The 24,627-nt window shown below is 36.8% G+C and overlaps 1 protein-coding gene across 4 annotated transcripts in view; it reads right to left on the reverse strand.

Annotated features, from left to right (window-relative positions):
* The window catches only part of FSTL5 (follistatin like 5), a 322,952-nt gene that overhangs the window by 99,949 nt on the left and 198,376 nt on the right, over positions 1–24,627 (reverse strand). For all 4 annotated transcript variants that reach the window (XM_055696639.1, XM_055696626.1, XM_055696630.1 and 1 more), the window contains exon 7: positions 4,490–4,656. In XM_055696639.1, the coding sequence (XP_055552614.1) occupies positions 4,490–4,656 (167 nt within the window). The remainder of the gene's footprint in view (positions 1–4,489; positions 4,657–24,627) is intronic.

Genomic DNA, 24,627 nt, shown 5'->3' on the forward strand with positions numbered 1-24,627 from the left:
AAAGAGGGAAGTGGAAAGACAGATAAGAAATCTAAGATGCAAGATAACAGCAGGGAAAAAAAAGCTTTTGTAGATGTGTACTAAGCTATCAGCAAAATGTCCCGTAATGTTAATTCTGTAGTGAGCCACAGCAAAATTATATTATAATTTAAGTAAAATTTGCAGAGGCATGCAATTTTTCATAGTTTCATTCAGATGGATGCTGATTATCCCTGACTCCCGTCAGTTTCAATAAGAAAAGATCAGTAGCAGGATGTATTACTTCCACAAATAGTAATCATAAGTATCCTACAAAGAGCCGCGGAGTACTAAGGACTTCTAAAATTAACTGGATATTATTAGTAACATTATTAATATCTGACCAAACACTTGATAGCATTCTTTAAGTTATTTTATTATTTTTTAAATGCACTAAATAAAATTTTCGTTATCATCCTTTGAAAGTCAAACAATATGCCTTAATATTTCTTTAATATGTCTTAAGAGTATATAACACTTTTCATTATTTAAGACCAGCACTTATCCACTCCATACTTGAGAGCCTTAGACATTATCCCCTGTATACTTTCAGTAGAGGAGTAGACTATTTTTCAACAAAACACAAATTTAACAGTCACAATTTGAGTTTAGACTTGGACTCTTCTGCTGCTGCTTCTTGCATTTTTCCATTGGACAGCACACTAGGAGATTATATTGTTCTGAGTTTGTCCTTCCCTGAAGCAAATAGCTTGACTCATGTGAGAACTGCATACTGTAAAACTTAACGTCTATGTATGAGGCAAGCACTTGCTATGATATACGAAATCACAGTGTCACTACTGCTTAGTCTAAATGGTTTCCTGCATATGTGTTGAGTTCTGGTTATGACTCTCACTTATTTTGCTGGAAAAAAAAAAATTATTTATCTTCCCAGGTGAGTGCTTGTCATGTTTTTTCAGAAAGTGCATTACTATTTACACAACATTATTAGTCTTGAGATGCACGGATGTGGTTCTTGTATAACTGAGTAAATTAATAACTCCCAGAGTTAGGCAAACATAATTGTAGTTTATAATATATCCATAGTAAAGCCTAGAATACTTTGCCTCTCAGAACATCTTAAAATATACAATGACTTAGGTCTTTTGAATGTTTAAAATTACCTGAATAAGTACAACACATTCTGTGGTGATTACATTGCAAAATAAAATGGGCACACTATGTTTCACTGTGCATTTGCTCCTTTGAAGTTAATATTTACTTAAGTACAAAATCATTTTCCATAGTGAATTATAAGATACTGCTCTTTTTTACCCAATTATTTTTTCTTTTTCCCAAGGTTTTATCTTTATTACATTGCCTGAATGGATACTATATTATGGCTATATAACAGCCTTTAAGCAAAGGTGAAATTGTAAGAACCAAACCGGGAATATATGATGAACAAGGTTCAGAAAGGTATAGAATGACCAGAGAAATATGGAAGAAAAAAACCGAATAAACCAAAAGAAGATCTAGAAATAAGTACAGGGAGATCAAATCAGTGCAAACAGTGAAACACGTAAAATAAATTTTGAAGAAATAAGACTGGGGACCAATTTAACTCGACGTCTTTATGCCTGATCCTTTTTTTTTTCTTTTCTGTTTAATCCAGACTTCACTAACTCTTTCTTCTAGGCTTTGTTAGTTTAGCTACAAAGACAGATTAGATTAATATCACATATATGTATATATTTGAGTGCTATTAATTTTAGTGCCTCACTCGATGGATATTGGATCTGTCATTCTCTTTCTGTATTTGAATCTTAATTAAACTGTTACTATTGAAGAACTAAGCTGTAACATAATTTTGGCTTATAAAAATTTCCAACCATTCCAGTTTGTTTATGTTTTTCTTAAGCTAACAAATAAAAGATGAATACATTCATCTTCAGAATTATGCATTCCTGTCACTAGAAGCTTCTTCTGTCATTACAGTTCTTACTGTACTTGTGCACAAAATGCACTCCCAGACATCCCCTTGGCACTCAGGTCACTTTTCACAGACCCTTCTTACATTTGTGGGTGGTCAATCCAGTACACTGTCACACATTCTCCCTCTCCTATTAAATATAAACAAACCTGGGCAATTCTAGCAATTCCACCTCTGCATATTACATCACCACTGCAATCTGACTTCAAATCGGGTATCCCATGAGCCTTCAAAAGTTCTATACTTGACTTTTTTCCAGCTGTATCAATACTTCAGAAGTGTGCTGGCTTGGCCCTGGCTAACAGCCAAACTCCCACCCAGCTGCTCACTCACTCATTTCCCTTCCACCCCCCACAGTAAGATGGGGAGAAAATAAAGAGGAACATGAATGAGAAAACTCATGGGTTGAGATAAAGACAGGGAGAATGCTTACTCATTACCATGGTGGGCAAAACAGACTTGACCTTGGGAAATTTAGCTTAAATTATTGTCAACTAAAATAAACAAGTAATTACTAACTTCGGTGGTGGGAAACAAAAGGGCAAACGTTATTAAAACAGCTTTCCTCCCTGCTTTCCCCAGGCTCGACTTCACTTCTTCACCCCCAACTCCTTTACCCTCCACCCGAGTGGCACAGAATGCTGGAGAGGTACGGTCAGTACACAGCAGTTTCTCTTTGCATCTCCTTTCTCCTAACCCTTTCCACCTGCTCCAGCCAGGACTCTCCATGGGCTGAAGTCCTGCAAGATAAACCTGCTCCAGTCTGGTCTACCATGCAGCACCTCCTGCTTCTCCAGCCTTGGACTTTCCTCTGCTGTTTCTCGCTCTTTTTGATCTCTGCTCCTCTCTCTCTCTCTCTCTCTCCCTGGTGCTTTATGGCCTTTTTTGAGTGTTTTCCCTGAGGTGCTACGAGTGTGGCTGAGGGCACAGCTGTGCCCTGCGGTGGGTCCATTGGAACCAGCTGCCCCCAGCATGGGGCAGCCCCTGGCCTGTCCCCCCCCCAGCAGCCACCCCTGCAGCCGCCACTGCCCACACCCAGGCACCTGCACCAGCACTAGAAGTTTCTCTGATTTGCTTTTTGGGTTTTTTTTTTTTTTAAGGTTGGTCTGTTGGTTTTTTGTGGGGGTTTTTTTCCATACTCAAAATGTATGTATCAGGCTTTGGAAACACTTGCTCTTTTCCCAACTGCAAATACAGTCAACTGAATTTTCCGTTTGAAACTGAGCTATTATCTTCATTATTTCCATTCATCATTTCCCTTTTATTTCTGTGTCCAGATGCACATTCTTGTTTCTACAGCTCATGCCATGTATTATACTTAAAAGTGATTAGTAAGAACGCCAAATCATTATTTATGAGCATCATGAATATTTACAGAAAGCTAACAAACACTGCAGAAAGGAGCTTGTGAACATGGGCAAGACACTTTTGAATGTCAGTCACATGATTAATACAAAACTAACAAAAGCAACAATTATTTAACTGAGAACTTTTCAGAGGATGCTGGTTTTATCCTAAGCCTCTCAAGTGACTTAAAGCTACCATTGAAGCAAGATGAGCTGTGAAACTGGGCTTTGTTTTACAAAGCACCACTGTGAGGAAGCTCAGTTTACAAACAGAACTAATCTAAAAAGAGCCAATAGAACAAAAGTGATGTGAGACTACAGTTGCCACCTTGGAAATAAAAGCATTTGTAAGAAAATGAAATAAAACCTAGATATTTGATTATGGCAATATTCCACACACATAACAGTTCCACTGATTTCTGACTCACTTGAGTCACAGAGCAAGCGCAACTCCCATCGCAATGGTTTGTCCACATTTATAACTTTGCTAATATAAAATAGCCACAGCAAAGTAAGCACACCCATAAGGCAAAAAAGTATAGCTGAAAGTTTTAGAGTTTTGCTAGAAGGTGTAATTATGTTTCTCATTTTCTATTTTGCTCCATATTTTGAAGTCATGACAAGGGTAGCTGGCAAAAATTTGCCTTCCTAAAAAGATTTCTAAGCTATACTAATATTCACTGGTGTTTCTTTGAAAAGTACCATATATAGCACTGAAAATTTGGAGGAATGAGCAAAACAACCAATTTCGTAGTAAAATACTTATTTTGGAAAAAAACTTTTTTATCAAATTATTAGAAGATAAGGCTATTATTGTCATCTGCACATATTAAGTCACTATGCATTTCTTAAAATGTTTATTTCACTTTTTTTTTTTTAAGATGTTTGAAGACTGTGTAATCCTGTGAATGTATAATGTTGACTGCGTTTTGGGCTGAAGTTTTGACCTGATGAGCTTTTATTATCATATTTATTCTTTCAAATTATTGGTCTGTGAAACATGTTTTTTCTACATTTAACAGCAAGGCTCTGAATTCACAGCAAAATAAAACCAGACTGAGTTTGGCAGGCATATAAGTTCCGCCTCTTTTCTTTAAAATATCAGGAGTATGGAGCTGGTTACATATCACTTTTCTATTCTTTATGAAACGTTTTGATAATAAGATGTTAAATACAGCTTCCTCTTACTTACATTGATATCTTCCAAATCTAAGCTATTCAGAACAACATTGTTCCTCTTCCAGATGATGGGGGGTCTCAGAGTTCCCTGGATCGCACAACTTAAGACAGCACTTTGTCCCACTGTTGTGGCAGTGGTGCTTAGTTTTTGATCTTCAGGCAGACTCAGCTGAACCACCTCTGCAAAAGATACATTGTTTGTAAGATTAATTAGCAGGCAGTTTCTTAAGGTTAATTAGCATGCAGGTTTTGTACACTGGTAATTTAAGGATTTTAATTGGAATCAAAGTAAAAAGGACTTCTAACAACCACAGGAAGCTCGGAGTATTTCAAATAAAGGTCAGCATGACATTTCAATTAAATTGACTGACAAGTATCACCCTGGAAGAAGAGAAACATTTAACATGAAAATGAATTTCAGAGGTAAGACTGTAATAAACATGACAGTGTATCCAAAATCAGATGCTGAAAGCTATTTGACAGTGGGGGCCAACGTAGCAGAGCAGTCAGCACCTCCATCGGAACCAAGATGGCAGGAGTGCTATGAAAGTCATTCACGTGAGGTCATTTTCAGAAAAGAAAAACACAAATGGAGGTCAGAGTACAAAACATAGGACAGACTGAAATGGATAACAAAGGAAATTCTGCATTCAGAATATAAAATTAAGGTATAAGATTTATTTTCTAGTAAGCTGGTTTTTATGGGGCTTTTTCCTTGATATCAGTGAAAGCAAAGTTTCCAGATCAAAGTGACATCAGTAATTTCTCCCATTTCAGTCTCAGAAGAAAATGTATTAATCATAGTTCAAACACATTAGTTTATGTCATTTTTCAAAAAACAGAGTTAAACCAATTTCTATTACATTTCTTTGGTCAAGCATGGTTCCTTTTACAACTGCAGAAATTTAGAGCCAGAATAATAAATACTTGTGTACTTTAATAAGTCTCCCTAAATACAGAAAGCAGGGGAAAGAGAGGAGAAAAACCGAAACCCACCCCAGAGCACCCCATTGCATCAATTCCATACGGCTCTGTGTGCCAAGGAGCCTAAGCAACAACCAGGAAGGACTATAGCAGGGGGTAAGGACAGGGGACAACACTGTGCAACAGCTAAAGACAAACCTGACGTAAACGCAGTGTGTCACCTGAAATGTATCGTGAATTATCTCAAACTGCAGATATTTGCTGTCTATTATTTGCATTTACTGAGCAACACAGTTAGAAACTGCTAGTTTTGACAAGCTATTTCACAAGACTTGCCAAGCCACTTTTAACTTATTTAGAATTACCTAAATTATCCCAATGTAAAATATCTGTATAACAGTAAATTTAGAGGAGGCAGTTTCAAACGTGTCTCACGGGTTTTATTTTTGGGTTGGAATGTGGTTGTTTTGTTGTTTCTTTTTTCTTCAAGACAGACAAATTGCTACCCCTTTTAGAAGCAAACCCAACAAAAATATTATGCAAACACACGTGTTCTGCATGGAGATGCACGTGTATGAGAAAATTCAATCAATATGAGAAATTTGAGGAATAAAAAACTGCTTTTTCACATTCATAGTTATTGTTTGAATCATGAAGAAATTTCAACTTCAGTCTTGAGAAGTATCCAGCATTTCTAAAAACAACACCAGTGCAGCAAATGCAAACTCACTTAATATCCTGTGAGAATGAAGACAGTTTACAGCATAGTATGTGAAACATCTAAACAAAATGTGTGATTTCAATACAAAATAAATGTTGTAAAGTTAAAAAAAAAAAAGGTAAAGAAAATCCTAATGAAATTAAATTCAGTAGAACAAATATGCTGGTAAAGAGTATGAAGCCTTTAAAGGAAAAGTCTTTTTCTATTTAATTTAAGGAAACCTTTTGTCATAAAACGTCGGAACAAATCTACTTGAAGCAAAAAACAGTAAATAAAATTATTATTAGTAGAGAAGTACTCTCAACACCTTTCAACTTAACACTATCAGAGTATATCCTCCCTTATTTTTGATTGCTTCTGGTATTTCATATAGCAAGAAAAACAATGTGTGACTTCAATAACTATCTTTGTACCGTAACACAAACTAAAATCAAAGTAACTGAACAAATTTCCACAAGAAAAACATAAATTATAAGAACATCCATGTTCATTTCAATCCAAGGGAAAAAATTCTCCCTTTTCAGGTTAAGTAAAAGTTCATCATTATTCAAGTTTTGAAATAATCCTTTAAAAATGTAGACCTATGAGATGTGAGTCCAGACCTTGAAACCTTCTCTGCTAATCTATGTACTAAATAGCTCTACTATTAATGAGCAGCCACTTCACTGCTATGCCCCACAACTCTTTCGGACACTTACATAAAAAACAGTGTGATACACATTAATTTGATGACACTGTATACTCTTCACTCTTGTGTAACTGCTTATAGGTTAGAGGCTGAATAGCTGAATTGTCTTTTCACTTGTGGCATGCCTAATTAAACATAACCTATTCAAATTCTGCATTTGTAAGGATTTTTGTCATATTAGACAAAACAGCTATACAGGAATTGAAGATCATCCAAATAGCAATTTTTCCACTCAGCTGCTAAAGCATGAAAAATCTCTAGGTATTTTCTCTTTCATTTTTTAAATAAATTACAAAAAAGCACCATCTATCTATTCTCTTTTAATTACCAAATTACTTTCATATGAGACACACTAATACTTCCATTATAGCAAAGCAGCAATCTATAAGCAAGCTAATATCCTTTATAGTCTTTTTTTAGCCTCATTAAAAAAAAAAATCAATACCTTATAATTAACACTTTTTTTCTTCCCACTCCCCCCCCAGAACACAAGCATCATAAAGCCATCTCAATATCTTCAGGGAAGAAAGTTTTGTTGTTCTATAATTAAACTAAATGGTTCAGTTTTGTGTGATTCAAAATATTAACTTTATATTTACACAAAAAATATCCCTGATTATTTTCTTTTTCCAGAAGAAATATTCTTTGACTCAAAATTGAAGTGATACTGCCCCACCAGACACTGAGATTGTAGGAAAAGGAGATTGACTTATTTTTTTCTAACTAGATTCATTACCCAACACAATTTGTTACACTACGGAAATGCACGCATTAAGTTGGATATTGTTCTATTTACTGTAGTTTTTAAAGCATTTCAGCTCCTATGTTGGAGGAGATGGCTCCTCAGGGACAGTGTCCTGCAGACCCTGAGACACACCTGCACGGCTACTGCACCATCCAAAACTTCTGGTAGAAAACTGATCGTACATTTTCCTTCTTTAGTGAATTCACTATGTAAAGGTCTCAAAAGATAGAAAAATATTCTGATATGCCATTTATGAAGGGGTAATTATCTGTGTTTTCCAAAGTCACTATTTAATTTAGGAAAGTCATGAGTAAAGATCATGAAATCAGCTTGTGCTATAGGGACCTCTGAAAAATGTTACCCCTCCCATGATAAACTGATAGCCAATTTAAATTCTACAAGACTTCAAAATCTTGATAAAATTAAGTCCAGTATTACTATGGATGCCTGTATACAGAAGGCCAGTAACTATCACATACATGTTTGTAATTTAGAATTAGAATGAAAATTATAATTTAATTAGAATTTTAATTAAAATTCCCTTTCAACTAGAAAAGGGAGTATCTATCAATTTTAAAACTTAAAATTTGCTACCTTAGCAAAGATTCTGAAATCAAAATAGAGAGAAGCATTATTGTATTATTTTGTTGACACTAACTGTTCCTCTGATTTTAGTATTCTTTTAAACTGCCTTATTTGTAACAGTAACGATAGCTTTACCATACATAATAAAAATAATAATGTAAGATGGTAACACTGTTTTTGCCAGAGCAATTCCCTAAGAATTATTCAAATAGCTCTCAGTCTTCAATACAGTATTTTTATATTCCATTTACAACTTCTACCACATGCCTACACTGTAATAAAACAGCTGAAGGCAAAATTTCATAAAACCATGAAACAGTTGTCCTAGCTGGAGCTAGTCAATTCACTGATGTCACACATTTCTTAAAAGTTATGGAAAACCCCTCACTTTAATAAACACACTAGAATCACTGCTTTCCCTCAAAATACTGAACAAAATTTAAGTAAAAATCTTCACGGATTACACAATTAGGTACATTTTAAATTATTATTTCATAGGAGCAATATTATATATGTTATCTTGTAACTTTTTGTATTTTCTAAAGGTAAAGCTATTGTGTTTATGTCCTCCTTACTGGGTAGTCTCACGAGCCCCCTGGCCAGGAGCCCTGGGGCTGCAGAGCAGTGCCTGGAGCAGGACTCGCTGGCGGGGACCCCCCCCACCCCACCCCGTTTGTGAGTCACCTGCAGCCAGGGCGCAACAGGCAAACACTGGCATGCGCGGGCAGCCTGGGCATGCAAAGCCTTCGCAGGCGCACAGGGCAAGCACTGAGCTCAGGCTCCACGACACTCCTTTGGAACTAGGAAAGAGACGCCCAGGAACTAAAAGATGCATTTACCATTGCTTTTCTCCCTGAAAGAAAGAAACCAGGTTCTGAGAGCAAACGCTTTTTTACCAGAGGCTGAAGCTATGGCACTGGGAGATATCACCTACTAGGATGACTCTGATTTCTCTCCATCATCCTGGTGAGAACAATAATTCTTTGAGGTTTAGTTTCACACATTTTTTTCATTTAATTTTAAATGAAAAAGCAGAGTAAAGGTTCAGAAAAATTGAAAGTGAAGTGAATTCATCTTACTAATACCAACAGCAAGAAAAAAAAAGGATATTGTTCATTACAGAACAGTAAATATTATGTATAAGTAGCCAGTAGGTTTTCCCTTTTTATGGCTTGCCATTATTAGAAGCATGAATGCTCTACCATGGCACACCATATTAATGAGTTTGTAACTCCTGCAGATGCAATATCAGTCTGATATGTATCCCTGGTTCTTGACTCCAAAAAGTCCCTGGCTATGTTCTTACAGATATTCAGATAAAGGGGAGAAAGGCAAACAAAAAAGTGAAAGAAACCCATTTAAATAAAAGCTAAGGTTATAGTTAGGACACGTGGACAACAGAATAGGATACAGACAGCTGTGTAAAAATACCTGGTTGGAAGTAACATGAAAGGAGGTCATTTAAAAAAAGAATATAAAAGTAGTGAAACCAGAGTAAGTGCCAACGACTGGGAAGACATTTTAAAACATTAACACTGACCAGGGGAAAAAGAACTCTTGCTGAAGGGCATCAGAAATACCCAAGATTAAATAAAACCTCATGGTTTAAATATAAGACACTGGTGCATTGGTTGAGGAATGTGTGTTAGATGGTTGAAAGGGTCTGACAAATCTTCTGGCTGCTACAGACACTCTGCAAACTCCCCCATCCTTCATTCTGCTTTATGGTACCAAGTCAAGTTCTTCTGGTTCCTCCCATCAAGTTTTTGATTACTGAAGTTATCACTGTATTTGATCCAGCTTGAATTTATCCTTCTTGCAAACATGAAATAAAACTGTACACAGTATTTTGAATGAAAATAGTGCCATGTGTCAACTTAGCCGTATCTTTTCCTGAATGACTTCAGTCAATACATCTGCAGAATGCAATTGCCATTTTCATATTGATCTCATCTGGTTCCTCACAGTCACCCTGTGATTGACAGGTCTGCAAAATTTCCTTCTGTTCTGCTCTTTCCAGTAGATTAGTTCTCATCTTGAAGTATAATTTCTTACTGTTAACCAAGTATAAAATCTTGCACTTTGTAACACTACTTTTCATTTCACTTTTACTGTGCCAGGCTCCCAGGCTGTCCAGTTCCTCTATTACAGTAATCCAACATTTCTCTGTATTGATGATGACTCCCAAATCTTGGTCCTTGAGAGAGTTACTCGTTTGTTGTTTTCGTTCGTTTTTTTGTCAGGGTATCAGTAAAAACATTAAATAAGTTTGCTTCCTAAAGTGGTGACCCAGGTGGTCACTGAAGAACTTCACAAACTCCTTCTCAAAGTGGTATTTTCCCATTTCGTCGAACCCGTATCACCTCCCTTTCAGCCAGCTCCTTATTCCTGATTTCTCTACCAACTCCCAGTGTTTTAGTTGACTGAACAGGTTCTCGTGTGGCTTCATACCAAATGCTTTACTGAAAACCATGAAAGTGTTTCATTTCTCATAGATTCTAGATAACTAAAGAAAAGCTATGTTATAGACCCAATTTTGTTTGTCCTTCAGTTAAAATTAGATCAAATAAAGTCAGTTTTTCAATTATGATTTTCTAAATGTTTTCTTATATAAATATCTTTCTGATATCTTTCTAAAATATCTTCAGAACTTACTGCAACCAAATGCAAATTAACATTACTTCTACTGAATCAGCAAAGAAATTGGACAATTATCTTCTGGGGTTTTGGCCATGCTTTGTTTTGCAATATGTCATACCATTGATATACATCACTACTACACACACCATTGTTACTTTTGGTTTTAAGCTTAAAGTATTTGTCCATCTCTATCACATGTCCCGGACAGGAATCTTTGGAAGATACAGACAATGCATTCCAAGTGCTTTCCCTAAATAGCTTACAACGTAAAATACATGAAGACCTACACAGTGTGTGTGTGTGTTCACTCATAACGCTTTTAGCTCCACAAGCAGCCCACCTTAGGAAAATGTTTAAAATTTATTGATGAATACAAGTGAAAGTAGCCAAGCATAAATAATTCTGAGGAAGATACTACAGTATTGCAAATGTTGATCAATTAGAAAAGAGTAAGTGCTTTAATTTTCTTAGTTTGCCCAATATTTAGTAATTAAACTCTGAAAGGCAGGGAAAAGGCGTTTTCAAAGCCGACACTTTGCAAAAATATCCCAGCAGCAATAGGGATAAATCAATAATGGAACTTTAAGCATTATTTTTTCAAAAGCCATATATAACTCGGGTTGTCATTCTTCATAGAAGTTAAGCCATTTCAGTATTCTTGTAAGCCCACAGATCAAAAGATATCACTGTATTTTTTAAACTTAGCAGGAGGGGTAGGGTAGTGCTAAGGAACAAAATACAGTGATAGCTTAGAGTGCTTTGACCAACCTTTCTGTTTCCTTAACCTTAATTACAATGGGCTGACATCCATAACATGGAACATTCTGATCATCTAAATTGAGCACGTTTATAAAAAGAGTTGTTATACCTGTATTTATTTAAGTTTTCTGAAGAAGTTAAAAGAATAAATAGTAAAAGTTGGGGTATTTCAGTTCTTTCCTACACATGAAAAAAATCTTACCTCCTACTACTTTGATGGTCCAAAACAGGCTGCAGGAGACTGTACACAATCATAACACTAATTTGTGATCTTAGAATACCGTAGCAGGCTACTAGGAGGAGAACCTAGGAGAAACCCTGAAGCACATTAAATTTCTTGAGGTTAAGTGGTTCCTTACTGTATGACTGGTAAATAAAAGCCACAATATCACCCTGAATAAAAGTTTTGAAAGCTAAATGTGAGAAAGTGTCGTATTGGAACATATAAGGAAGATCTTATGCAACTGTAGACAGTTTTGATTAATTCCATTAACAAATGTGCAACTTGAACCTTCTCACTTACATGAGTTTGTGTAGTTAATTCACAGCAGCCACAAAACACTCTTCCAAGACTAAACTCATGAACATTATGCAGACTTGTACCCACTATATAAAATGAACACCACATCAAGCCTGCATTTATTCTGTTTGCCTATTTCAAACCTAATTTAAAAGCAATCACCTTTTAAAATCAAGCAAAAAAAGCCTTTTTTCCTGTGGACTACAATAAACTCTGTACTAAATGGATAGCTTTACTTGGTGGCTTGAAGTAACTGAAATGCAGCGAGGTAACATGCCTTCTACTCTTGTGGGATTGATCCTACTTTCCTCAAAATGACATAACAAAAGCTTTTTCATCAGTGTCATTTTGCTGTTCTTTCACAGCAGTTTTAAAATCAGCACACATCATGATTAGCATGACTAATTTTGTCATTTTCTGCTGTATCTTCTGCTTCAAATATGTTGTAAACACATTATTCACATATCTAATAGAATGTTTCAGTATGAGAAGTAACAGAACCTGGTTCATGAGTGGCTGTTCTCTAGGGTCTTACACCAGCAAACTAGTCTTTCTGTTTAACAGCACACACAAAAAAAACCCACAAAAACAACAAAACCACAACTTTTTCATGATTCCTTAATGTTTTAGCTACAAAACTTGGATTAAAATTCAGGAGGTCTTATTTCCAGCCTTATGGCCAGCATAGCAAAGGATTCTACTGTTATATTACAGTAATATGGTTGCTATTCAAAACCAAAAACTTTTAACAGACTTGCCATTATAATTAACATCTATTCATCTTTCCTGACAAGATACTTGAAAATAATTTTTTTGTTGACAATTATATTGTAACTGCTCATGTTTTTAAGAAGTCCTGTACAAACTAATTCCATAAAGAAAATTAACAGAAACCATAAAAAGCCCACAATCCTGTCTGCATGCATTTATACTGCTTGTCACTGAGATTTAATGAAGAGTGATTGATAGGTCATGATAAAGCCTTATTTTATGGAAGAACTGAAAGTGTTTCTGAAAGACAAATATGAATCAAATAACCTATGGTTTCTATTACCTCTTACAAATATGGATGCAATATTCTTTATTGATATACCTAGAAACATTAAGAATGCTTCAGGTTTTAAAAATAAGGATAAAATAGCGTATGTCAGCTGACATCTTGGTTTAGAGAATTTAGCATCAAATTATTTTCTTGTTGAAACAGCTTTCATCTTCTAGTTTTTTAAGGACTAAAAATGACCACAAAAGCAAAATTCTTAAAAAAAAAATAATCGCAAATCAGCTGAAGTTAATAAAAGGACCAAATGAAATATAGATGATTAAATCTTACAGAAGTTCATAGATGTATGCACTAATAAAGTGTTTACCATTAAAGAAAAGTCTATATTTTTTAATGGTTCTTTGAAGTAGTAACAAAAAATGTAGACTGTGAGGAGTAGCTCAGGGACTTTATGAGACTGAGAACCTGAACAATAAAATGGTAGATAAATTCAATGGGGGTGAAAGTATTATACAACAGCAAAAGCAATCCTTCAAATCTAGATCAATGGGCTGTAAGTTTGCTTGGCAGGAAAGAGACAGTGGAGTGATGATAAGTGGCTTTATCAACTGTTCTCTTCAGAAGAGAAAAAATTAAAATTAAAGATAAGGAATTCTTGGGAAAGGAACTAAAAGCAAACAAAACCCATAATTTTGCTCCATGGCTTGTCCACATGAATACCATACACAGCTCTGGGTACTCTGTAAAGTAGATAAAACTCAGAGAAAAAACAAGTATGATAAGGCTATAGAGCAGTTTAAATATGAAAAATGATCAAATAGGCTTAGATTTTTCTTTTACAGAACAGATGATGTAGAGAGCTTTGACAGCACTCTACAAAATCATGGCTATCGTGGAAAAGCTGGAAAAGATATTGGTGGCTTATTGCGTCTTCCAAGACTGGAACACCATCAAAATAAGCAAGTGGGAGGCCAGGTTCAAAACAAGGACAGTAGTTTTCATGCTTGAAGTGACATATCTGAAAAAACTCTGCTAATGGATATTCCAGAAACTTACACATGTAGGAAGAAACTTGTGAGAGTTTGAACAAAGTATAACGCTTCTTCAGATGTCAACTTCTGGCTGTGGTTGAGAGAAAGTATTGGACTAGCTGTACCTGGGACCAGTACAGGCATTTTTATAGTCTTAAGGCATGCTTCTTTATTTTAAATGGAATTCACCCAGAAAATGTGATCTCTAAGTTTTCTTTACAGTGTTTACATGCTCTAGTTTTAAATAAGTGAAACATCATTTGAAGTGTTTTAATGAAAAAAGTAATTTAACTGTAATTCAGTGGAATGAATAAACAGCTGACTCCTGAAAATTGTTTTACTCTGTAGTTAAATTGACCTTTCTGATATTTTTAATTGCTTTTAATAGGATTATCTCTGAATGGTGAAGAATCTTTTCTGCATTGCTTAAATATTACAAATGTTTGGTTTAACTGGTTTTTTTTTTAAATGTCAATGATAGTAATCATTATGAAAATCAGCGATAATGACTTTTTTCTAATTGACAAACTGAAAAAACTAAAACAAAATTTAAAATCTCATTATACATGTTTTAAATTTCATTCTTACTTTAATTAAATGAATTGCACTTCCTACATCCATTGGATCAAACGCCTCCTCAAACCTCATGTTTCTCACAAACCTGCGCAGCTCAAAGCACTCAACAGGACTCAAGTTATAAATGAGTGCAACATGGACTATAATGATTCACTTAAGTCTTTATAAAAATCAATAAAACATATACTTGCACTTGCTCTGCAGGGCACTAGAATCATTAAAAAACACTTCAGAAGCATTGTTCATGGAAATATGTGGAGTCGTTGATTCTTTAAGACTCCCTTGTCATTGCATACAGAAACACAGGATGCTATGCAGCTTCGGCTGCACCTCATTTAATACATCACACAAGATCAAGAATATCCAGAAGTGCAGTGTGAGCAGCACTGACTGACAACCCAAATACATTCACAGGGTTTCTCAGGTGATGACCACCCTGTCGCAGTTACTTTGCATCTACATCTGAACCAGATCAGACAGTTGGAGAATTGCTTTATGGACAAGAAATAAATAAGAAACTTGTAAAGAAACACCATTCAAATTTGGCTAAAGCCACTTCAGAAAATACAAAGAAGTATCTACATTAGTGTACTGGGTCTGGCTGAGCTCTGCGGCAGCCCTCATAGCTCGCACAGCGTCGGGGCTGTCTCCAGCATTCCCTCCTCACCAGGAGGATGGAGGTGGGCAAGGTCTTGGGAGGGGACACGGCCAGGACAGCTGACCCAGAGTGACCAAAGGGGCATTCCGTACCCTATGACGCCTGCTCAGACATAAAGCTAAGATAAAGCTGGAGGAAGGCAGGCACTCCCTATTTACTTTGCCTTCTGGAGTAACCACTGCTCACAGCGCAGCCCCGCTCCCCAGGCACGGCCCAAACACTGCCTGCTGCTGGGAAGCACTGAGAAACATCTTGTGCTTTCCTTCATGTCCACATGCGTGGCTTTCACTATTGCTTAATTAAACTGCCTTTATCTTGACCCACAAGGGTTTTTTTCCATCTTACTTTCTCCCTTCCTGTCCTCCTGAGGAAGGGAGCAACAGAGCGGCTCGGTGGGCACCTGGCATCCTGCCAAGGTCAACACACCACAACCAGGTTTTGCTGAATATTCTTGTATTGGTACTACTGGGACACTGGGTACCCCTGAGCATGTTTTGGAAAGTGTCACTACTGCCTATGGTAAGGATATTTACAACAGTGCTGATAAAGGGTTCACCCTACAGATTAGCTTGTTATGAGGATCCTTTGAAGTTGCAGAGGCCATTCAGGTCTTCAAAGAATGTTTTCAGCCTAGAGGAAAGCACAGGTCAAGAAAGTCAACTCAGGATCTATATGGCTTCAAAGTCTTCTGTTGTAGGGGAAATCATCAATCGACAGCCCGTGTCTCACGGACTATTTATCAGGGATAAGCAAAACAATCCAAACTTTGCATATCCTGACTGACAGGCTAGTTCTTTCTCCTTCTGAAGAACAGAATCACAGCTTTTATGAATTTACATCTCTTGAGGAGACAGTAAACGAACTGGTAAATAATAAATCTCTCTCCCTCATATTTCTACTATCATCTCACCAGACTGAAACTGCCTGCCCAACCTTAACATATCCTCTCAATATGTTCTGTAACTGATTTTATGCATCATTCAATGAAACCTAAGGAAAATTTCAAAATTATTCTGATGGGTTAAAATTTGATTTGATGCATGTTACTGGAATTGCTGATCTGAATGTAGTCAGATATGGTATCTTAGGTTTATGTGCATATACAAACTTGGAGCTTTCATAGACTCAACATTCAAAGCTATACAACAATATCTTTCTAGCCAGTAAGGTTGTAGCAAAAGTTAATTTAAAAGTATATTTAGAAGAGAATCTCAGAATAAATGGAACACTAATTTCCTAACACCCTAATGCCATTTTAGACTTCAATCACATTTTAAAGGCCATACCTAAGATTAGCAAGATACAATTTAAAACAGTTGTACTCTAAAAATATTTCCAAAAGAAACCAAAACCACAGTAGACCAGAAAATATGATAAACCCTTTCACCTATGTTACATCATTCTTTAAGAAAATATGTCAAATTACCTATTCCAATCAAACCTGTTTTGATATTCAATGATATGACACCCACAGCTTACACATCTTACCTGTCCAACCATTTGTATGGACACACTAACTGACTGCGCATCCTTAGCATTGCAACCATTTCTGGTGTTCATCTTCGCCAAACGAAATGCACCACTCCCAAAGCATATCTCTAATTTTCCTTATAACATCACATTAACATCAGCTTCCCTATGCACATCGCCAAGTCTCTGAACAGCTTCAGTTTGATACTTCTATGCATCCTGTCAACTGCAATACATTTTACCAACTCCTTCATGACATGTTTCTGTGCACTGGAAATTATCTACAAATATCTATCTATCTATCTATATGTACCTCAAAATATATTTTAAGGTTTTTTTGTAGATACCAGAACTACTCACTACTGTAGTGAGTGAGCCTATGAAAGAAAGGTAACAATAGATACGTTTGCTTTCAACAGTCACTGTAAATACATTCTTACTTCATTAGACTTACAAAAGAAACAGGGAAAGGTACCTGCAGCCCTAAGCTAGGGATGCTGTGGATCATGCATCATAAGCATATATGTGATTGCACAGATATCACTGTCTTCAAATTATGATTATCTTTAATTACTAGGGCAGAAAACGTTCAAGTGAAAGTCTTTATTTTGCTTGTTTTCTTTTGCTTCTTCAGTTAAATATCAGTGTGGGTTTGTTGGTTTCCAGAACAGAATTATAAACAACATTCCATTTATTCATCTGAGTTTGGGGTTAATCGTAAATTTAATAGCTTGCTTTTCAGTTTTGGAATGATGTAGACAGAAACAAGTAGTATGAAGGGTTTGTTTTTGTTCAGCTGAAGACAACACTGAATGTTCCTCTGCTGCAGCAGAATCTGTAATGAGCAGCAACAACAGCTTCAAAGAGGAACAAGGAAGCAATGGGATGGGGCCAGATCAAGCTACAAACTTCCACAACAGGGCTGTAATTGCAGCTGTAAGCTGCTAAGCAATGCTTCTGAATAGCCCAACTAAAAGTCGGATTTATCAAGGCAGAAAAAACCTCTTAAAACCAGGATACTTTCCCCCAGAGAAATGCTTTGAAAAACACCTGTAATTTGATGCAATCTGTTCCACTCAAAAGACAAAAAGATTACTTTTCAATAATACCTTTCACAAAAATCTTTCCATGAAAAAAATTTATATTAAAATGATACTTCATAGGAAGAAACAAGGAGGCTGACGACCAACGAACTCAGTGTTTAGCTGCAGATCAATAATCACTCCAAAAAATATCCATTCAAATGTTACGTATACACAGCCTTACACAAGATTGTTATATTTTAAAAGCAGTATTTTAGGCAGCTTCTCTGATTTACTTCCATTTAAAAACTGCTAATAAATATTTGCTTTTTCTTCTAGTTGCTTTGACAGCTACACAGAGGCTTGGATACATTTAGAATAGGCTCCACTTTTTAACTTCCCTCTTTCCACCCTCTTTCTTTTCATTTTCTTATTCTCATCTCCTTTTATTTCTCCCCAGCCCTTCATTCATTTTATTTCTCTACCTCACTACTCACACCCAATGATCCTATTAGTTCTACTTATCCTTTCTTAAATATAATCAGATATACTATTTATGCAATAACTGTAGACATTGAAGTGAACATCAGCTGGTTTCTTTTAGAGCTGGAATTCATTTATCTGGATTTATCACTGGATGGGGTAGGGTGGGGGGAGGAGTGTTCATGGTTACACCTACCTTGTGGCTTGGAGGCACAACTCTGCATGCTCAGAGTTCATAGGAATGTACCCTTGCAATTCCTGCCTGAATTCTGGGCAAGACATACCCAATTCCCACATGCACATCTCCTCAAGTATGAGAAGAAAGGAGCTGTAATATTCCAGTAAGTACGCAAGTCTGGACAACAAGGAGATCATGACAGTGAGGATTTCATTTTACATCCAGTATCTTATCTCAGATATTTCATTCAGATTTAGAACTTATTCTGAATCAACAGTACACCCTTTACAAGATGCTCCCAGACTACAATTTGCTGTCAGAATAGCAGGAGTATATCCAATAATTTAATATTAAACAGATCTTTTCTATTGCTACTAACCTTTAAATTTGTTCCAAGATGAGAAAAAAGGCTGTTTTCAAAACACAGTTCACTGATACATTAGCCAGCATAAATCACTACTTAGAGCCTTCCATTTGTGTATCAAATACGTAACAATAAGTGTGATTATGTCTCTCCACGTGCATCTTGTAGAGGTCGTCTGCTGAAGTCCCGCTATGGACCCAGACACTGGGTCCCCGTGGCTTTTAGACTTCTATACACCAAAGAATCTAGAAACAACTCTTCAGATCACTCTTTTCTGATCTTCCTGTATAACTTTTTGCCAAGACCTGGAATGGTATTCAGCTATCTGCAGTGTCAAATCCCAACATCTATAGAACACTTCCATAGCTTAATACAAATTTTCACAGCATCCCATCCAAGACTGTGCAGTTTTACAGTTTATTTTCTCAGTCATGCATAGAATAAGCCAATGCATATTGCAGATGCAGATTTAAAATCAAGTATTCACAAATTTTTAGAAATGTAAGCCTAGTCTCACTTCTCCCCACTTCAAATAACTTTTTTCTTGAGAATCCCTAAGGATCTGGGCTTATGAAGCTTGGCCATCTCATCAGGCTCCAGATACAGGAAGATACAGCTTTTCTTATTAGCTCCTAAAATATAAAAGAATCCTACTGAGTGACAGTTGATAAAATGCCCAGTCTGGAAAAGTGCTTCTTGGTAATGCTTTTTGCTAAGTATGGTTAAAGATAAATGATATAAGGGAAGGGGGCAGGGTGGAATGGGGGACACACAGACATGACAGGGAAAATACCCCAAAAATTAACCTTTGCAGTCTAAACTCCAATTGTAGTCTGAATTTACAACAACAAGCAGAATCCTCCATAGCTCTACAGACACAGTCTGTGATCTGTCACAGGAACGCAGCTGTATCTTAAAGCCGCCCTAAACACTTACCAAAAAATCCACAAGGTCAGAGCAGAAGTATCCTTAACTGAATGGCCAGTGCCAAATGCCCCGGGAAGGAAACGCTGGGAAGCACACCACAGTAATCCCCCGAATTCTGCCTTGGCACTGAGCGATACAGTACTGCGTGAGCCAGAGGCAGTTTATGACTGTGACACTAAAATAACGAGTTAAAGCAGTAAATTACCTGGCAAGAATAGGAATATAGACCAGCATTAGCTGGCCTGTTAGCTGAACAACTCAACAATTCCACTGTCTTAAACTGAGGGATTCCGTAACTTGGAATGGAAGAGGTAGCTTCCCTATGAGGACGAAAGAAAACAAAGTCCTGTCTTCACATTTGTAAAACAATATGATGTTAAAGGAAAAAAGAAAAAATCCACCAAAATCCCAAACCAAAACTAACACTTTATAACTTTTTTTCTTAAAGAAAAAAGCTTGAAATCTCAAATGTCTAGGATTTTGTAACAATTATGAATGACCACTAAATTAAAAACAAACACTGCTCCTAAGTTATTCATATCTAAGGAATTTTTTTTGCATAACAGTTTAAAACTGTAAAACTGAAATCTTCAAAGACTAAAGAGATGCTGACAGAGAAAAATAATAGTAGTTTTTATGGTAACTGCTAATTTATTCCAATTATATAAGCACAAAGTCAAAGGATGAAGTTTTGGGACATGTCTGTCGACGCACACGCAAATAGAAAATCCATTTGTGAACAACTTCACTATAAAATATAAATAAAAGAAATGATTGTCTAGGGTGAGTATGACTAGCCTAACTAATAAACCCACCTTGAGTTGCAAATATAAAATTTAAAAAGTTCCATTAGAATTTGCTTTAAAGCAGAAATGGAAAGCTTTTCACAAGATTTTCCTTATCAACCATCATGAGTCTGCCCTCCCAACCTATAACGTATTACTTATTATAAATTGTAAGCTCTACCTTGACTCAGTCCAAGTATCAGCTTATTTGCTTTCCTTCAGCCAATCCCACTCACTTTCCTGGGCTGCTTACACCAGAACATCAGTTTTGTTTCATCTATTACCCAACTCCCATCCTAAATATATCTGTTTGCTCTCTGCTAAGAAATTCATCCTAGCTTGTACACGTCCTTGGAGTCCTCTTTCTTTCAGCTTCACAGGAGGTCACCTTTTGCATCAGTTTTCTTACCCCCTATCATTCTGGGAGAGAGGTCTTCCTTAGGTATCTTGTCACTTATCTGGCAGACGAGAGACCATATATTCTCCGTAAGCTATATGGGCAGTGAAATTAAAACTAAAATTGTGCCAAAACTGAGTCACTTTAAAATCAGTTTGTCTATCCCTAGTAAGTCTCACTTTTGATGTAATTCTAGGGCTGGTAAGGAAAACAAGTAATGGAGAGAAGACCTTGTATTAAAGCCAATTTTGCCTAACAGACGATATTCAATTTCTACCTTGGATATTTTCAACAGCTTTTGATTTGCAGAACCCTAAAAATTTCCAGCTGTTGCGAAAGCTGTTGATTAGCAAGCATAAACTACCGATAACAGATTTCTTTTCCTAACTTTCACCAATGTCTCAGTCATAACTTTGACCTTATATTCTACATGAATGGGATATAACTGAATTTCCTGTTGTAAATATAGCTCTAGATAAACAACAATAGAGTTAAAAGGTTGAATTCCTTTCAATAAGAAGAGTATCCCATAATAACTGGGTTAAGATTGCTGATTTAGCAAATCAGGTAATGCCACCAGATGTTGATAAAATTATGTTGAAAAAAGTCAAGCATAAACCAAACACCCCCACCCTTCAGGTTTAATGCAACACTAAAGGACACCTTCTCACACTGACATTTTAACGATCAGGTGTATTCATTGCCTTAACCACTGATAGTAGTTTCCTTTAAAGCATCTAAAATATCTAAAGATGCATACAATTAATTAACCGTGATGACCGACTACTTTCAAAGACTTCAATTTGAAGAATGCAAAAAAGACTCATAAGTATGAATAAACATATAGAAGGATTATACGCTACATCTTCTAAATCCTCACAGGAAATCTAATGAGGAATAAAGTCAATCATGATTCATGATAAGACCAATTGTAAATGTTTAGCACATCACCGCACAACGTTCACCCAGCACCAGAAATCAGGAATGATGCAAATGGAATGCCATTAAGTTGAAAATAATGTTTTCCATGGAAACAGTGGCATGCATAAGTATTCATGAGTGGTGTTATATGACAAAAATGATCTACATGGTAATTTTTTGAACTTTCAAATTATACACCCCTGTGACGATGGCAAATTCAAATACAGAGACTGGTAATGAGTGAATGTTGAGGTTTAACCCCAGACAGCAACTAAGTGCCATGCAACTGCTTGCTCACTCTCCCCCCTCACCAGTCCCCCCCTAGGATGGGGAGGAAGATCTGGAAAAAATAAAACCCATGCGTTGAGATAAGAACAATTGAATAATTGAAATAAAATGTAATAATAATTGTAATGAAAAGGTAATGTTTTTACATTTATTTTAATTACAATTACAAATTTTTTTACAAAAAAAAAAGTAATGTAAAATAAAAAGAGAGAGGAATAAAACCCAAGAAAAACAAGTGATGCACAGTACAATTGCTCACCACCCACTGACCGATGCCCAGCCAGTTCCCTAGCAGCAATCAGCAGCTCCTGAATAACTCTCCACAGTTTATATACGGAGTGTGATTCTATGGTATGGAACATCCCTTTGGCTGGTTGGGGTCAACTGTCCTGGCTGTGCTCCCCCGCCCCTGGCTTCTTGTGTACCTGCTCACTGGCAGGGCACAGGGAACTGAAAAGTCCTTGACTTAGGGTAAGCACTACTTAGCAACAACACATCAGTTACCAACATTACTGTCATGCTAAAACCAAAACACAGAACTGCACCTGCTACTAGGAAGAAAATTAACTGTCCCAGCTGGAACTCAGACTGTGAATGATAATTTTATATAATTTTTTAAAAAGTCCAATATCAACAAAATTGCAGGCTGCAAAGACAGACATAGGCAACGTTAACAGCAGAAGACTTCCTAGTAAAGTTGAAAAAGCTGTATTTACTGAACTGTGTAGGGGGAACGTTTAGCAGTTAGAGTATACGCATGAAATTTAAGTCTAAACTGGCTTCTGCTATGAAATGAGCCATACGGTTAATGGAACAGCAGTGAATGTCATTTGCTTTAGCCAGGCTTTTATGTAGTCACTCAGGGCACAGCCGGGCCCCAGCTGGGGAGGTGTGGAGAGCAGAGTGGACCCCAGGCAGCTCACTGCACCTTCAGGTCAAAGGGCCGTGGTCAGCATTTCACAGACTAAGGGTCAGCTCACTGCAAGCGGTCTCAGTACTGGGCTGATACCGTTTTAACATCTTCACCGGTGATTGGGATGACAGGACAAACACACTCTCAGAAATCTTGTAGCCAGCACAAAATTCACAGGATCGGGAATCAGGCTTCTACAAGACTGCCCTTCAGAGAGATCTTCATAAGCAGGAGGAAAGAGGCTGACAAACTATGAAATTCTACCAAGACAAATGAAAAGTCTTGCAGAGACAGAGTAAGCCCAAGAAACAATACAGAGGTTCAGCTTAGCGGAAGTCAGCTTTGCAGACAAGGATCCAGCTAGACCACAAGTTGAACATGACTAAAGGCGTCTGGCCAAATGCCTGTCAGAATTCCCCTCTGACATGCTCTGTGAATTGATGAGCCCAGCTATAAAGGAGTCTGTGACAGATCTGAATTACAAATGGCAGTGGTAACGGTTGTGACAGGCAAAGGTGATCCAGTTCACGTAGCCTAGCTGGATTTCTGAAAAGCTTTTAACTGTATCCCTCAAGTTCTTCATCGAGAGCTTTGAAGGGACAGCTAAGTGTTTTACAAACCCTGCCAGCATGCCTTCATGTTTCAGTGTGAGTCTAGGGAGCAGTAACATTAACAGCATATAGTTCACTCATGGAATGAAGCAAAGAAAGGTTAAACTGTCCAAAGTGTTCAAGAGGCCTTGGTTTCGAACATGATACTCTTCTTTACTTGGATACCATTTCATTTGTTCAAAGTGCAGTTTCAGTTAATTTCAACTTCATGTAAGAGCACTCAGAACCTCTGCAAATGCCTCCTTGTCTCAAACTTAATATCCTGAATGTGAGGAACATGCAGTCATGTCCAGTTAAACAATTCAGCCCGACTGGACGAACTGTTACTCTGATGCATTATGTTAGTGAGGAGCTTTGATGCAAAAGCAAAGGCAACTTTGCCACTTGAAACTACATTGGTTTACCGTCAGCTTTCTCTTTTTCTCATAGTAATTATCTTCCTTGTTCACTAAACAGCTTCAGCTTCAATAATAAAAGAGGCAGAGGCCTTAACAGACAAAAGTTAGTTTTACGCTATACTTCTAATTCATTCTCCATTCTCTTTATCAAATAAGACAAGAACACCAAGGCATATGTGCAAATACATAATTAAAATTTGCTTCATAATGCAGTAACAAAAACTCAAGATGATACATTATTTTTTTTAATATCCTAATTAAAAGTCTGTAATTATACATTATACTAAAAGGATGACGATAAAAATCCCACCATCTGTAACTACTGAAAGCCCAGCTTACATGGATTTAGGCCTTCAGAATGTATAAAACTCCAAATTGATCCAAGAAACCGTAGACACAAGAGCTGCCATAGCTTCTCATCTTTCTACCAGCATCATCCACTATTCCTGCAGTGGACCCCACAACTGTTTGGTGGCAGCCAAGAGAAAAGACCAAGGATCATGGCTTTCAATTTTAGGTTCTGAGGGAATGTTTGCAAATTATAGGC

This window comes from Falco cherrug, chromosome 1, assembly GCF_023634085.1.
Source record: "Falco cherrug isolate bFalChe1 chromosome 1, bFalChe1.pri, whole genome shotgun sequence".
Lineage (NCBI taxonomy): Eukaryota > Metazoa > Chordata > Aves > Falconiformes > Falconidae > Falco > Falco cherrug.